The sequence below is a fragment of the Rhinoraja longicauda genome, chromosome 25 (assembly GCF_053455715.1).
Source record: "Rhinoraja longicauda isolate Sanriku21f chromosome 25, sRhiLon1.1, whole genome shotgun sequence".
NCBI classification, from domain to species: Eukaryota; Metazoa; Chordata; class Chondrichthyes; order Rajiformes; family Arhynchobatidae; genus Rhinoraja; species Rhinoraja longicauda.
Window position 1 is genome coordinate 14,311,713 of NC_135977.1, and position 14,156 is coordinate 14,325,868.

At 42.3% G+C, this 14,156-nt stretch overlaps 1 protein-coding gene across 1 annotated transcript in view; it reads left to right on the forward strand.

The window, feature by feature from the left end:
• The window catches only part of patz1 (POZ/BTB and AT hook containing zinc finger 1), a 50,564-nt gene extending 46,652 nt beyond the window's left edge, over window positions 1-3,912 (forward strand). The window contains exon 6 of the mRNA XM_078421320.1: window positions 725-3,912. Coding sequence (XP_078277446.1) covers window positions 725-783 — 59 coding nt within the window. The 3' untranslated portion in view covers window positions 784-3,912. The remainder of the gene's footprint in view (window positions 1-724) is intronic.
• The last annotated feature ends 10,244 nt before the right edge of the window (window positions 3,913-14,156 follow it).

A 14,156-nucleotide genomic window follows, 5' to 3' on the forward strand; every position in this document is an offset into this window, starting at 1 on the left:
GGTCCCAGATTACTGGCTCAGTTCGTGGGATGATATGCTTCATTGATTTGCCCCCAAATTATCTCCTTCATTCTGGATCATTGTTTGGTCTTCCATTACCATTGGTTGGTACACAGTTATTAGTTTGGCCTGGTAGCAACTTCTCGGTAGGATAAAAAGTGGCAAGAGACTTTACTTGGGGAATATGAATCACTCAGGCTAAGTCTTATTGAATGATCCAGGAGCATGTACTCCATTTATGACTAGAATTATAAGATTCATTAAAGGCTGTTTCCAGCCTGCTGGATTCTCCTTATTGGCACAGTTGGCCAAATTTTGTAGGTTTCCCACTCTCCTGTGGATTGCTCTCAATGTCAAAGTGAAATCTGTGCAACAAATATTTGTTGTAAGTGCTCTGCCGATCATTGAGGGTACCTACAAAAGAAATGCTGAACCTGTTGGAAGTTTATTTCTAGGAGGCTGTCAACAGCACCTTGGCGTACTCCAGAAGAGACTGTGTCTGTGCTCAGCAACACTAATGAAAATGTTGATGGCAAGCATGTTATTGGAGGCAGCATTGTACAATGAGCAGGGTACAGATCTCTTCTGATACACCAATGGAATATTCACTCCTCACAACCAAGTGATTGGATTGCATGTTCAGCACAAGTATTTTATTTTTCTTTTGATACTCTGTCTCAGCCCCTTTATTTCCTGCCCCTCAACAGCCTGCCTTCTCTTTCAGGGTGGCGGTGGGATTGTCCTTTTGATGCCGTACAGTTTACCAGAGTACGCAGACAATAGTCTAGGGTCCTACGTTACTACTGCCAATAAGTCTGATACCTTTAAATGCTTCACAGCCAAAAGCTCCAAGAATGATTTGACCCATCTTAGAGCGAGACAAGAGAACATCTACTTGGCAGTCACCAAAGCTACAGGACATCACATAGATAATTAAAACTATGTTTGAAGGCTACTGCAAAGTGCAGGAGTGGTAGATAGCTCTGGTAACAGCAGGTAAAGTAATCCCATTGCTAATGTAAACTGGGAGTGTTTTACAACAAATGCTTATGGCAAAGGAAAAAGTGCATTAATGCACTAAAGCTCATTAACTTTTAACATGTACAGTAATTGGTAGTTGGATGGGAAGGCACAGGCATTTGAGTACGAGATGTTTGAACCATTTTATATGCTACATCGAACCCTTCATTCTGTTAAACCTTAAATGCTTGCTTCCTGGGCTCCACTTGTGATGTGTGCAGGTTTAGTAGAACTTCATAAATCTCCCAGGTGCGTGCTTCAAGTCTACATGCAAACAAATGTGTTATGTTGATCATGTGACTGCTTAGAAATTTATTAACTCTTTTGTGGGTTATTCAGTACTATGTACAGACCCTGATGATTGCAAAGCTACTTGAGAGACAAGCCTTTGTTTTGGTCTATAATGGCTTATAAACCGTAGAAAGCTGAAGTAGATGATGTAATGTAATCTGTTCAATATTTTTATACTGTGGATGTCGGGGAAAAGGAGAGTAATGAAGTCAGATGGTAGTGTTCATGATCTCCTGAGAAATACCTTTAGTTTGTTTCCATGTAATTAAAAGCAACTTTTTAAACATGTTTAATAATTGTCTGTGTCTTAATTATTTAACTGTCTTAAAATGCTGTAGTAGTGGAATATTTAGTATATCCCACAGATGAGACCAGTCCAGTAGCCCTCATTCACAACTGTAGATTTGGCAGCTCTCGTACTTGGATAACTTATCCTCTAGTTCGATTAATATGAGTTATCCTTAAGACAGTGTGTATTTACAGTGCATTTTAGTTTATGGTTGAGTATTAGTAATTTTTGCGTTTTGGATCCACTGACTCCAGCTGCTGTCCGCGACGATGAACTTGAATTGTCGGCCCTGTGCTGTGCTTTAGTCAGGATGACAGCAAAGTATAAAAAGGCATGTAGAAATTCTTCACTTTAACTGAAGGCACCCCTCAATACAATCGCTGATTTTTTTTCTTTTTCAGGCTGGGCTGTGTCCAAGGAGAGAATTGCAATTTGTCACACTCCAGGGCAGCCTGCATAGTCTAGGTCGGCCATGCTGTTACAAGTAGCCAGTTTAAGGGGTGCACAGGCACTTTTGTAAGTATTTGATGAATGTTATGTTGCCTGTTATGAGGAATGTGCTTGCTAAATTTTATAGACCTATCAGGACTGGAGGTTGTGTGGTAGTTGAGATGGAGGTGTTTGTAGGTGGTGACTTTGTGACCTTGTGTTCTGGGCCCCCAGTCAGGGTAATGGGCTGGTGCAGGGCACAACATTTTGCAGTTACTCACTTTGGCCTGCGGGCAGATGTCACTCGAGCATAACCTTCAGAATCAAGTCACTTTGGTTGTCCCATCTTCCTGCATCCTAGATGTGCAGCACCATTGCAAAGCCCTGGTTAATTTGCCTGAATAACAACATGTATACTGTGCTTTTCATCGTAATGAATCATAAATTGCAAACATGTTCCTGTTGCATCATGACTGCAACATAACTGAGATTTTTTTTTGGCAGCACATTAAACTAAGCATTTCTGTAGCAATTGAGTATCTCCAGTCTTCTCCACATATGCAGTTTCAACTCCCCTGACAGAAAGCTCCATGTGCTGTAACTCTGTGGCAGATGGCCATAGTAAGGGTACTTCATGTCAGTCAGCATCATTGGAGGATTGTGAATTTTCTTGGTTGCTGGAAGGTAATAGAATTGATCGAACTACCCTATTTTGTAGCAATTCAATTAATCAAAGATCATCATTTCAATCAATTTTTTGGGATCATTAAAGGAGTGGGGAAAAGGTTTGAAGAGGGAATCTGATGGCTACATCAACAGCAGTGTCCCAGTCAGTGCTTAAATGCTTAGACACAGTAGCAGCTGTTTCTTACTTAAGCCAAAATGTTTTGATCATCTCTTCATTGTGGTGCTTACTATGGTGCTGCAGTGATAATGTTCCCTGTTGATTGACCATGGTAAATAAGGAGAGAGCATCCATGTATGGTAAATTATGCTACGATGATTGCGTTTGCTATTCCATCCTTGGCATCGTCCATCTACTGTGACAATTCACCCCAGTCTGCTTAGGTGTACGCCTTGTAGGCCATTTGTAAAGTTTATGTTAAGCTTCTCGTAATGTACGGTTAATGCTGACTGGGCAAGGTATCCAATTCTCCCTCCTTCCAGGGACAACACAACCAAGAACACCCACTTTCACACAGCAAAGACACAATATTCAACAGCACAAAGCCACCAGGATATGATAGACACAGAGTAGTAAACAGCCTACAGTTTATGGGGCTGGTGCTGGGTTAACATGATAGAATCCTTGGGCCACACAAGACATGGATACGCCAATGATTAATGGTCGAGAAGATGATATTGAATAGCTTCTCAAGCAGTTCAGAGAAAATTAAATTTGTGTAATTTCTTTTTTCTCTCCTGCCTCCCACGTTTTCTGAGTTTGTTTAATAACTTAGTCTGCTGAAATAGAGCTGGCCGCAAGAGTGTTTTAGCCATAAATATATAGGAAGTAGAAATAATCTGATGACACTGTAATTCTGCATAAGAAAAATGTACCTCCTTTCTGTTTTGTGAAGCTACAATAATGATAATGTGGCGACAATACATAAGTGAGACAGAGTTGTTACCATGTGCCTTCAATGGGATACTTGTAATGTTGATTGGAGTACAGTTTATATACAAGAATCTGTTTAGACTAGGTTTGTTTTTGTATCATATTCCAGACATTCTGAATCGGATTTAAAACTAGCAGTGTTATGCTGATCATCTCTTACTAAACTAGAAGTGATTTTTTTTTGCATTTTGTAAAATGACTGAGTACATACCAGTCCCACAGGCATGTGATTTTTGTACTAGCTTGCAAGTTATATTCCCTGTATTGTGTACTTACAGGATGGATGTAATATGACTTATTAATAAATGTCTAGAATAAATGCAAAGTGTTTATTTCTTCTCCCAATGGGGCAAAATTGGTGTTGCACAATAGTGCCATTTTTCTTCTACATCCCCGCACTCTAATCGTGTTTCTGCTTTACCTCTGTCCCTGTTCTCAATTATCACCAGTTTGTTTGCTGTCTTTTCTCTTGATCAGACGCCTGTTGGGTTGTTAGAGGGAGAAAGACAATGCATGCAGTGTGGGGTTGGTCCACACTGTTCTACAGCATCCGCATAGTCAATCCTGTACCATTTCTGCCAGTGTTCTCTCAGCGTCCAGTCCCTTAGCCTCATTCTTGTTTATTTGCCTCAAGTAGTCACCATTGCCTCACAAACATTGTGACCTTGTTGTTTCCTTTCCCTCAATTATCCTTGCCTCCCTCCTTAATAGCTGTCTTGCTCCGGATATCCTCCACATTTCTACCATCAATAACACTGCAAGATCCCTGGATTCCCAGCACCTTCAATGTTCTCTCCCTCCACCGTCACACTGCTTCAATCTCCACAGCTCTTCCAGGTTATTTTGCAAAAAAAAATTCTACTATATACAGTAGAAGCTTCCAAGCAGCGGCATGGTTCTCGCCTTGCTGGAAACTACCACAAAGATTCAAGATGTCAAGGAAAGGGAAGGAGCAACCTGAGGTTTGGCAGAGTGTCCATAACACAGCCACTGACATGTGAGGAAATACATGAAGAATGTGAGTACGGTACGGGGCGGCACGGTAGCGCAGCGGTAGAGTTGCTGCTTTACAGCGAATGCAGCGCCGGAGACTCAGGTTCGATCCTGACTACGGGTGCTGCACTGTAAGGAGTTTGTACGTTCTCCCCGTGACCTGCGTGGGTTTACTCCGAGATCTTCGGTTTCCTCCCACACTCCAAAGACGTACAGGTATGTAGGTTAATTGGCTGGGTAAATGTAAAAATTGTCCCTAGTGGGTGTAGGATAGTGTTAATGTGCGGGGATCACTGGGCGGCACGGATTTGGAGGGCCGAAAAGGCCTGTTTCCGGCTGTATGTATATGATATGATATGATATGAGTAGAACCAGCATTGAGATAGAGCCAGCAATGGTTGGGAATGCATAGGGAGGTCAGTGAGCAAAAGGGGTGCTGCATCCCACTAGTTATTGAGATGAAATGTAATGTAAACTTCATGGTTTGAAAGTTCCTCAAATGTCACAGCAGACATGAAGGGCAATGGTGGCACCTGTGATAGGCTGACTCATTACTTGGTACACTGTATAGTAGGATTAATTTGTCTAGGAATTAATCTGGCTTCTATAGTTGGGATCAACTTTCACAACATGGTTGCATAACATTGCTGTTGGGAGCAGTGTACAGCCTGTGTTGATAATGCATCACTGGCCACTTGTCGATTCGTACTGTACAAAACGGGGTTAGTTGAGCTATACGTCAGTTTATATGTGCTAGCTGGACAGAGATGTAATCCTGTTATCCTGACATCTGCTCCACATAGCCCTTTCAAATATAATTCTCCTGAAAATTACGATCAAATCAGGAATTAGCACAGAATCATTCCAGCATCTGTGGAGAGAGAAATGTGTGGAGAGCCAATGTTATTGTTCACCAATTTTGTGCCAGAATTGGGCAAAGGTTCTGACAAAGGCTCTTTGATCTGAAACATTAACTTTTTCTCTATCCACAGATGCTGCCCAAGAGTTTTCAAACATTTCTGTTTATTTCAGATTTGTTAGTAATTTTCAGAAGGGAATCGGTTAAATGTTTGCAAAGGTTTTATTTAGGGCTCTGGTAGATTATTTCAGTTTTCCTGCATCTTTTTTTGTTTGATTTTTGTTTAAAGTTGAATCTGTTTTAACCACTCCTCTAAACTGTATCCTAAAACACAATACTTACAGCATAAAATGTCCTGTTTCCTTTAACCTGTTGCCAGGCTCGAGTCTCCCGTTGAGAATGTGGATTTTATTCAGTGGATGGGCGTTAACGATTTTTTTTTGTTACAAAGAGGTGAGCCGAGTAGTGAGAAGAGTCAGGGAAGAGGTAGGGGAGGTTTAGAGAAGAGCAGGGAGAGATCCTGGAAGGGGAAAATTAGTTTGCAAAAGAGAGAACATCAGTAAGACAGCCCTATAACAGCTGCTGCACTGTTCAGTAAAATCATGGTTGAACTCTAAATGCATCCACTTTCCTATCCTATTCCCATATCTCTCAATTCCCTTCTGTTTAAAATCTGTTGATTCCAAATTGAATGTTCACTGAGGATTCACAATGATTCATCACCCTTGTCTTGATACACTGACCAACACTATGAATATTATTGAATACACTACTCTTGATTAGTACAGGTGTCTGAGATTGTGAGGAGACGGCAGGAGAATGGAGTTAGGTGGGAGAGATAGATCAGCCATGATTGAATGGTGGAGTTGACTTGATGGGCCGAATGGCCTAATTCTATCACGTGACGCAGACTCGGTGGGCCGAAGGGCCTGTTTCCGTGCTGTATCTCTAAACTAAAACTAAACTATATCAGTTCAATATAGTTTAGTTCCATCTGTTTTTGGGTTGTCTATCTTGTTAAAACTCTTCTATTGTTAAAATTTTAGTCTCATGATTTTATCTTTCATGATCTGCATTCCTAGAGCCCTGTTATCATTATCAAACTCTGTCCATTTTATCCCCATCTTTACCTTGTCTTGATCTTTTTCATATCAGTTTGACCTAACTAAACAGCTTCCCTGTGTTAGTTTAAAACTCCATCAACTTAATGATTTGATTCATTCCTACACTGATCACAGCCTGGAAGAAGCTCATCTCGGCAGAACAATTCCCTCTTTCTACCACCGAGGTCGTTGCACCACCAAGGCCATGTACCAAATTTAAATTTGGCCATGTCTGGAGGAACGCCTACATCAAATGTATTTGTATAGCTCGCAACTAAGTGCTCAGTGCTCCGTGGGCTTGCTTCATGTGCCAGCTTTGCACTCCTGCTTTAATTCCCTATACTAATTTCGACACCACCCAGATACAAATACTCCAATTTACAAGCACACAGCTCCAATTTATAAGTACATAACTTTGAGGAACTGTTTCTTAATTTGTACACTTCCTCTGGCTAGTGAATCTTGAAAGATTTTTGTAGGGATGGTGATGTCTGCAGAACAGCTTGACTCTGCAACCTACTAAATCAGTGGCAAGTTTTTCATCCTATCTTGGTATACGTGACAACAATAAACCAATATCTATTGGTATTATTGACACTTTTTGAAGGAAGCCCACCAATATCTCCTTTGGACAGCTAGATAAAAAAATAAAATGTGTCTGCGATTATCATGGCCGATTAGAAAGAATGATATTCTGTAAAATAATTGAATCTATGCAGCAGTTGCTGTGACCTTTCTGTTTGCTATTGTTATGTACACACCGATATTCCGATGGTGATGTGGAAGGGTCTGTGGTGCAAGGGTGTGGTCACACACTGAAAGACACTTATGGTGTTCCGGGGAGCCCGATCCACCCGCCGAACAACCGTGCCACCGAAGACCGGAACGCGGCCCAGTATGCCCGACTCGCCCCACAGGTCTCCCAGGGGACTGCGGTGAAGCCGGGTGGCGAGGCCTGTCTGGGTCGAAGGAGCCTCGGAGGTGGCGGCGATGGGAGCCTCAGTGGTGGCGGGAGCCTCGGCTGCACCGTGGACCTCGGTGGCGGTGGGGCCTCGCGGTCGATGAGCGTGAGGAGGGAGGGGAAGACAATGGGGACTCGGCGTGGGGTGGGGGACTGCCATGAAGAACAATGAGGACCTGACGTGGGGGGGACTGCCATGAAGAACAATGGGGAGTCGGCGTGGAGGGTCCACCGTGAGGAATGGTGTGGGGGGGGGGGGCACTCTAGTTTAGAATACTCTGCCCAGGGGATAAGTCTGTGTTTGTTCATTTGTTCCAGTGAAGGTGCTGTGGACACGACAGCCAGCCAACAGTCGCTTGTCTTTTTCTTTTTGTTTTAACTTTTAATTTCAAGTTTTTGTGAACCTTGTGTGATGTGACTGTCGGCCGACCAAGTTCCCTCTGGGGATCGTATCGTATCAAAATGACTAAGTCAATTCCACAATACCTGACCGATTTTAATTTCCGAAATATGAGCTCTGGGTTATTTCCACATCGATCTTCACCTCCTATCCTCACTCTCCTTTTTTATTCCAGTGCATTTTAAACATTTGTCAAATATTAAAGGTATAGCTGAGCACTGGGCCAATAGTTCAATTGCTCCCCTTGTTGCGTACCAACCGCCCTTTCTAATTATAGCACAAACATCTTGCAAAATGGGGCAAAAGTCCAATTAAAAACACAAAGTCTTCCAAACATATCCTTGGTTGGATGTGAAATTTGAACTACAAATAAAATATTAGCTCCTAGTGACGCAGGTCAAGTGCAATTTGATTCGGTTTCCAATTGATTTAAGAGTCAGAAAGAATAGATGATAATTACCTTATTTCATCTGTGGTGTCACTGACTGCTCCACCTCACTTTGTCTCTGATGTAAACACACTGTTCTCATAGTCTGTGAATTATAAAGTTATCCTCTCCTCATCAGTACACACTCTGAAAGCTGTGTTTATTTCTGTTAATTTCTCAAAATAATTTGGGAACAAATTGTACATTAATAATTTACGTGAGTTACATGAAATTTAGTAATCGGAGCAAAGCCAACTTTCTGAGAATTGACAAAATAATTTCAAGCATATTGTTTATTATTCCAGCTATTCAAGTCAATCTCCTTCCATTGAAGACTTTATTTGTTTTAGAACATGGCAACTTTTCCTGGTGTAGCATAATGTTTCCCTTAATATTAATAAAACTTTATTGGACCTTGAACAATTGGACTGCATATGTCATTGGTAACAATCGCCCCCCCCCCCCCCCCCCACACATCAGTTTTCGCATACCCAGGGCAGTCCATCCTCTTTCACATGCACTGAATTGTTGGTGAAGTGTCAATGTACAGACGATTTATATACAAGGAGGTCTCTCGGACTGAGAAGAAGTCAAATAGCTGCCTTGATGGTGGTCGGTCGACGGGTGACTATTAGCCAAGATATAAATTAACCCTTTTCAATGAATGCAATGAAATTTCTTAGCTTCATCTGAACAGCACTCAAATTAATTGGATGAATATTATTTGCAGCACAACCCTGATTATCCATTATACAGGAATCGGAAACACACTGGTTGGGCATTTGACGCGCTGCCTTCCCACTAACCAGGGCTCTGGTTCCGGACCTCACTTCCCACTGTCTGGGTCTTCACTTCCCCTGCATGCTTTCCACTCCCAGAGCCCAGTCCCCACCCTTACTTTAAATTTACCTGATTACACAGTAATTGTTCTAAACAGTCTAAATTGTTTAACGTTTTTTTGAGGTATTAAAAAAAAATGATGTCCAATTGACCGGACAATCTGCAAGTCCATCAACGTGAAGGTTTCTTGCATGACAGATTATCACAGTTTTTATGCATACTGACCCTGGTACATCCACCGACTGCTGTACAAACTCTACACGTGGGTGTTTATATTAATTGTAATAACTGCTCTGGAAATATCTTAATACAATCCCCTCTCTAATGTTCTAGGTTCTAGCACCCCTTTCCCGTTGGCTTCTGCCTTCCATTTCTCCAACATAAAATACCTGTTGTGTGGGAAGGAACTGCAGATGCTGGTTTCAACCGAAGATCGACACAAAAAGCTGGAGTAACAACGGGTCAGGCAGCATCTCTGGAGTAAAGGAATAGGTAATGTTTCAGGTCAAGACCCTTCTTCAGACTGAGAGTCAGGGGAAAGGGAAACGAGAGATATAGAGCAAAGAAATGAAAGATATGCAAAAAAGTAACGATGATCAAGGAAACCATTCATTATTGGCTGTGGGCTAGGTGAAAACAAGTTATACAGACAATGAAACTGACCAGGACGACAGTGAAACTAGTATAACAACTTGGGTGGGGAGGAACGGAGAGAGAGGATGCAAAGGGTTACTTGAAGTTAGAGAAATTAATATTCATACAGCTGGGTTGTAAGCTGCCAAAGCGAAATATGAGGTGCTGTTCCTCCAATTTGCGTTTGGCTTCACTCTAACAATGGAGGAGGCCCAGGTCAGTATGGGAATGGGAAGGAGAGTTAAAGTGTTTCATAACCGGACGGTCACATAGGCCCAGGTGGACTGAGCACAGGTTTTCAGCGAAATGATTGCCCAGTTTGTGCTTAATCCCCTTTGTGGAGTTACCCCAACCCAATTTATTATAATCCACAGTTGCATAACTACCCTGCAACAAACCTCTGGGCTCTTGTGAATCCTCCTCACTCTACTTGTGGATATGCCTTCATCTGCATTGGTCCTCAACTCTGTGATTCCTAACATTGGCCTCTGTGGCCTGGCATGCAACAATGTATAATTATGGTTCTGTGAAACGGCTTGGATGATGTTGTTCTATGACGTTATTTAAAGTAAGACAATCCGCAGTTAATTAATTCCCCAGCTATTTTTTTTGTTGTGTGACCTCCCATCCTCACACCCCCACCTTTTCAGTTCGACTGACACAAACAATTCAGCATCTGTTCCTGACGAAGCAGGTGGCCAACTTGCCATCTTTTGTTTGATAGGGGCCAATATTGTGTTTAGTACGTGGGGGGTCGATAACATGTCGAAAGGGGATTCTGTATTTGATAGTAATGATTAGGCAGCTGCTCAGTGATCCACCAGGGGTTTGTTTAATTATTGACCTGTAGAATCGACATTGATCTTCTAACCTTCTCACGACCAGCTGTAATATGACGGAGATTCCTGCTGATGGATGTTAAAGCTAATGGTTAAACATCATGACAAGCATATTAATGCAATTACTTAACAGTCATATCTAATCCAGTTGGGACATAAAGTTAAGAAAGAAAATGCTGTAGTGGCAATTCCTGTAGGAAATTTATTTTCTTTTTAAACCCAACTTTTGAATCAGCAGCCCACCACTCAGGATCCACAGTGTGGTCTCTGCTTCTGCGTGATTATTTAGAGTCCCCATCTATCTTCTAGGCCCTGCTCAATGTCACAATAACACACAACTTACACCAAACTTATAGTAAAAACATAGTTTCATGGAGTACTATAATCATAGTGCATGGAAACAGGCCTTTCGGCCCAACTTGTCTAGTCCAGCCAAAATGCCCTATCCCGGTTAGTCCCATTTGCCTGTGCCTGGCCTATATATATATATCCCTCTAAATCTTGCCTATCCATGTACCTGTATAATGTCTTTTAAAGGAGTGGGTGATGTTTCGGGGCGAGGCCCCATCTTCAGACAGAGTCAGGGGAGAGGGAAACAAGATATGTCTCTTAGTCTGAAGAAGGGTCTTGACCCGAAGTGTCGCCCATTCCTTCCCTTGAGAGATGCTCCAGCATTTTGTGTCTATATTTGGCGTAAACCAGTTTCTGCAATTCATTCCTACACATAATATCTTTTAAATGTTGTTGTGCCTGCCTTATCTACTTCATGCAGTGTGTTCAATGTACCCACCGTCCACTGTGTTAAAAAGTTGCCCCTCAAATTCCAATTTTTTTTCCCCTCACCTTGTATGCTCTCAAGTTCTTGATTCCCCCCACCCTTGAAAATACTCTGTGCATTCAAGTCAGTGTTTAATTGTCACATGTACCTATAATGAAGTAATGAAACTCTTACTTGTTGCAGTTTAGCAGACCCATAAAGGCAAGAACACACAAATGTTTAGATTTTCTCAACACACTTTGATTTTTTCAAAAAGATAACAAAATATATTCTAGTGGGCAGTAATGTTGGTGTGGTTTTCCATGAATCAGTAAGGCTTTTGACAAGGTCACACATGGAGAACTGGTCCAACAGGTTAGAAGCAAGTTGGCAAACTGAATCCAAAAATGACTTGGTAATAGAAGGGTGATGGTGATGGTGGAGGGTTGTTTTTGCAATTGGAAACATGTGATCAGAGATGTACCACAATGATCAGTGTGGAACCCATACTGTTTTTTTTAAATATACACTAACAACACAGATATGAATGCAGGAGGCATGATTGGTATGGTTGCTGATACCACAAAAGTCAAGGATACTGTTGATAGTGAGGACAACAGTCTTAGTCTACAGATTATGCCAATCTGTTGGTAAAGTGGACAAGGCAATGGCAGATAAAATGTAATCCTGATAAGTAGAAGATAATGCATTTTGGAATTAAATAGGATAGGATATACACACTGGATGGTAGGAATTTAATTCCAAAGATCCATGATGGCAACAGGTAATTAGAAAGCATATGAGATACTTGCATGCATTAGCCAGGACTTAGAATATAAGATGTTATGGTACATTTTTGTAAACCATTGGTTAGAACACGGGTGAAGCGTTTTGTATCGTTCAGATCACCACACCAGCGGAAGGATGTGAATGCACTCGCGAGGGGAAAGAGGGGATTCACCAGGATGTAACCTGGGTTGGAGTGTATCAACCATAAGGGGAGACTGTAAAGACTCTATTTGTTCCCTTGGAGCAGAGAAGGCTGCGTGATGGGGCCCAATAAAGGAGTAAAAAAAATTGTGAGGGGCAGTGACAGGATTGATGGTAGGAAACTTTTTTCCTTAGGAGAGGTGTCCATAGTTAGAGGGCATGGATTTAAGGTAGAGGAGATCTGAGAAATAACTTTATTTGCCAGAGGGTGGTTGGAATCTGGTTCACACTAAGTGTGTGTTAGAGCTAGGTACTCTCACAACACAACATTTAGGAAGGATTTGGATGAACACTTGCATTCCCAACGTGTAGGAAGCTATGGAACAAATGTTGGTAAATGGGATGACAAATAATTGATGGTCAGGAATTGATGGGAATGTTTTTGTGCTCAATGACTCTATGAACATGACATCATTGGGCGGGTTGATTGAATATTAGTAGGACACACAGAGGATGTGAAGAGAGATAAGAAATAAAGATATTGAGCAAGAAGATAGCAGAGTGTAAATTTGAAATGTAGAAAGAAGAATGAAGAAGCAGGCGAGGAATAGTGTCCAGAGTGGTGAGATTGTTCTTGTACACAAATTGCAGGAGGTTAATATGGGCAGAGTCAGGAAAATTATACTGTGTATTAGCTTCTGTTGCAAGGGAGTTGAAGCACAAGAGTAAAGCCACGCCGGGAACGATCCTGTCGAGCTCCTGTCTCCACCCTGGCAGGGTGTGCAGCGTAGGTTTACTAGGTTAATTCCCAGAATGGCGGGACTGTCATATGTTGAAAGACTGGAGCGGCTAGGCTTGTATACACTGGAATTTAGAAGGATGAGAGGAGATCTTATCGAAACGTATAAGATTATTAAGGGGTTGGACACGTTAGAGGCAGGAAACATGTTCCCAATGTTGGGGGAGTCCAGAACAAGGGGCCACAGTTGAAGAATAAGGGGTGGGCCATTTAGAACTGAGATGAAGAAAAACTTTTTCAGTCAGAGAGTTGTGAATCTGTGGAATTCTCTGCCTCAGAAGGCAGTGGAGGTCAATTCTCTGAATGTATTCAAGAGAGAGCTAGATAGAGCTCTTAAGGATAGCGGAGTCAGGGGGTATGGGGAGAGGGCAGGAACGGGGTACTGATTGGGAATGATCAGCCATGATCACATTGAATGGCGGTGCTGGCTCGAAGGGCCGAATGGCCTCCTCCTGCACCTATTCTCTATAGTCTATCGCCTTCATCTCGAGCCTCGCCAAGTCAGGCTCTTTGTGATCAGTAAACGAGTTACATCGCTCTGCAGTCGAGAGGCAGACGGTGTCAGGATGGATATTTATTCACAAAGTGCTGGAGTAACTCAGCAGGTCAGGCAGCATCTCAGGAGAGAAGGAATGGGTGACGTTTCGGGTCGAGACCCTTCTTCAGACTGATGTCAGGATGGAACCAGGGGATCGACAGCATCGTTCCCGGGGGAGAGTGCACTGAAAGGGCGACACTTCGTGGCTGACAGCCCTCGCGGGTTTAAAGTTTAATTTTACCCCCATTTTTCATGATGCAGAGATTCTGATGGAAACGCAATCGGAGCTGCGGTGGTTAATGGCCCGCGAAAGCACATCGCTGGTACTTTCCGGATGGCAAAAGATAGTTAATAAATTAGGCTCGAGTTAAAAAGCAACAGTGGTCGATTGCCTCATGCCCACCTTTCCCATTTAAAAACCCAGCTCCCA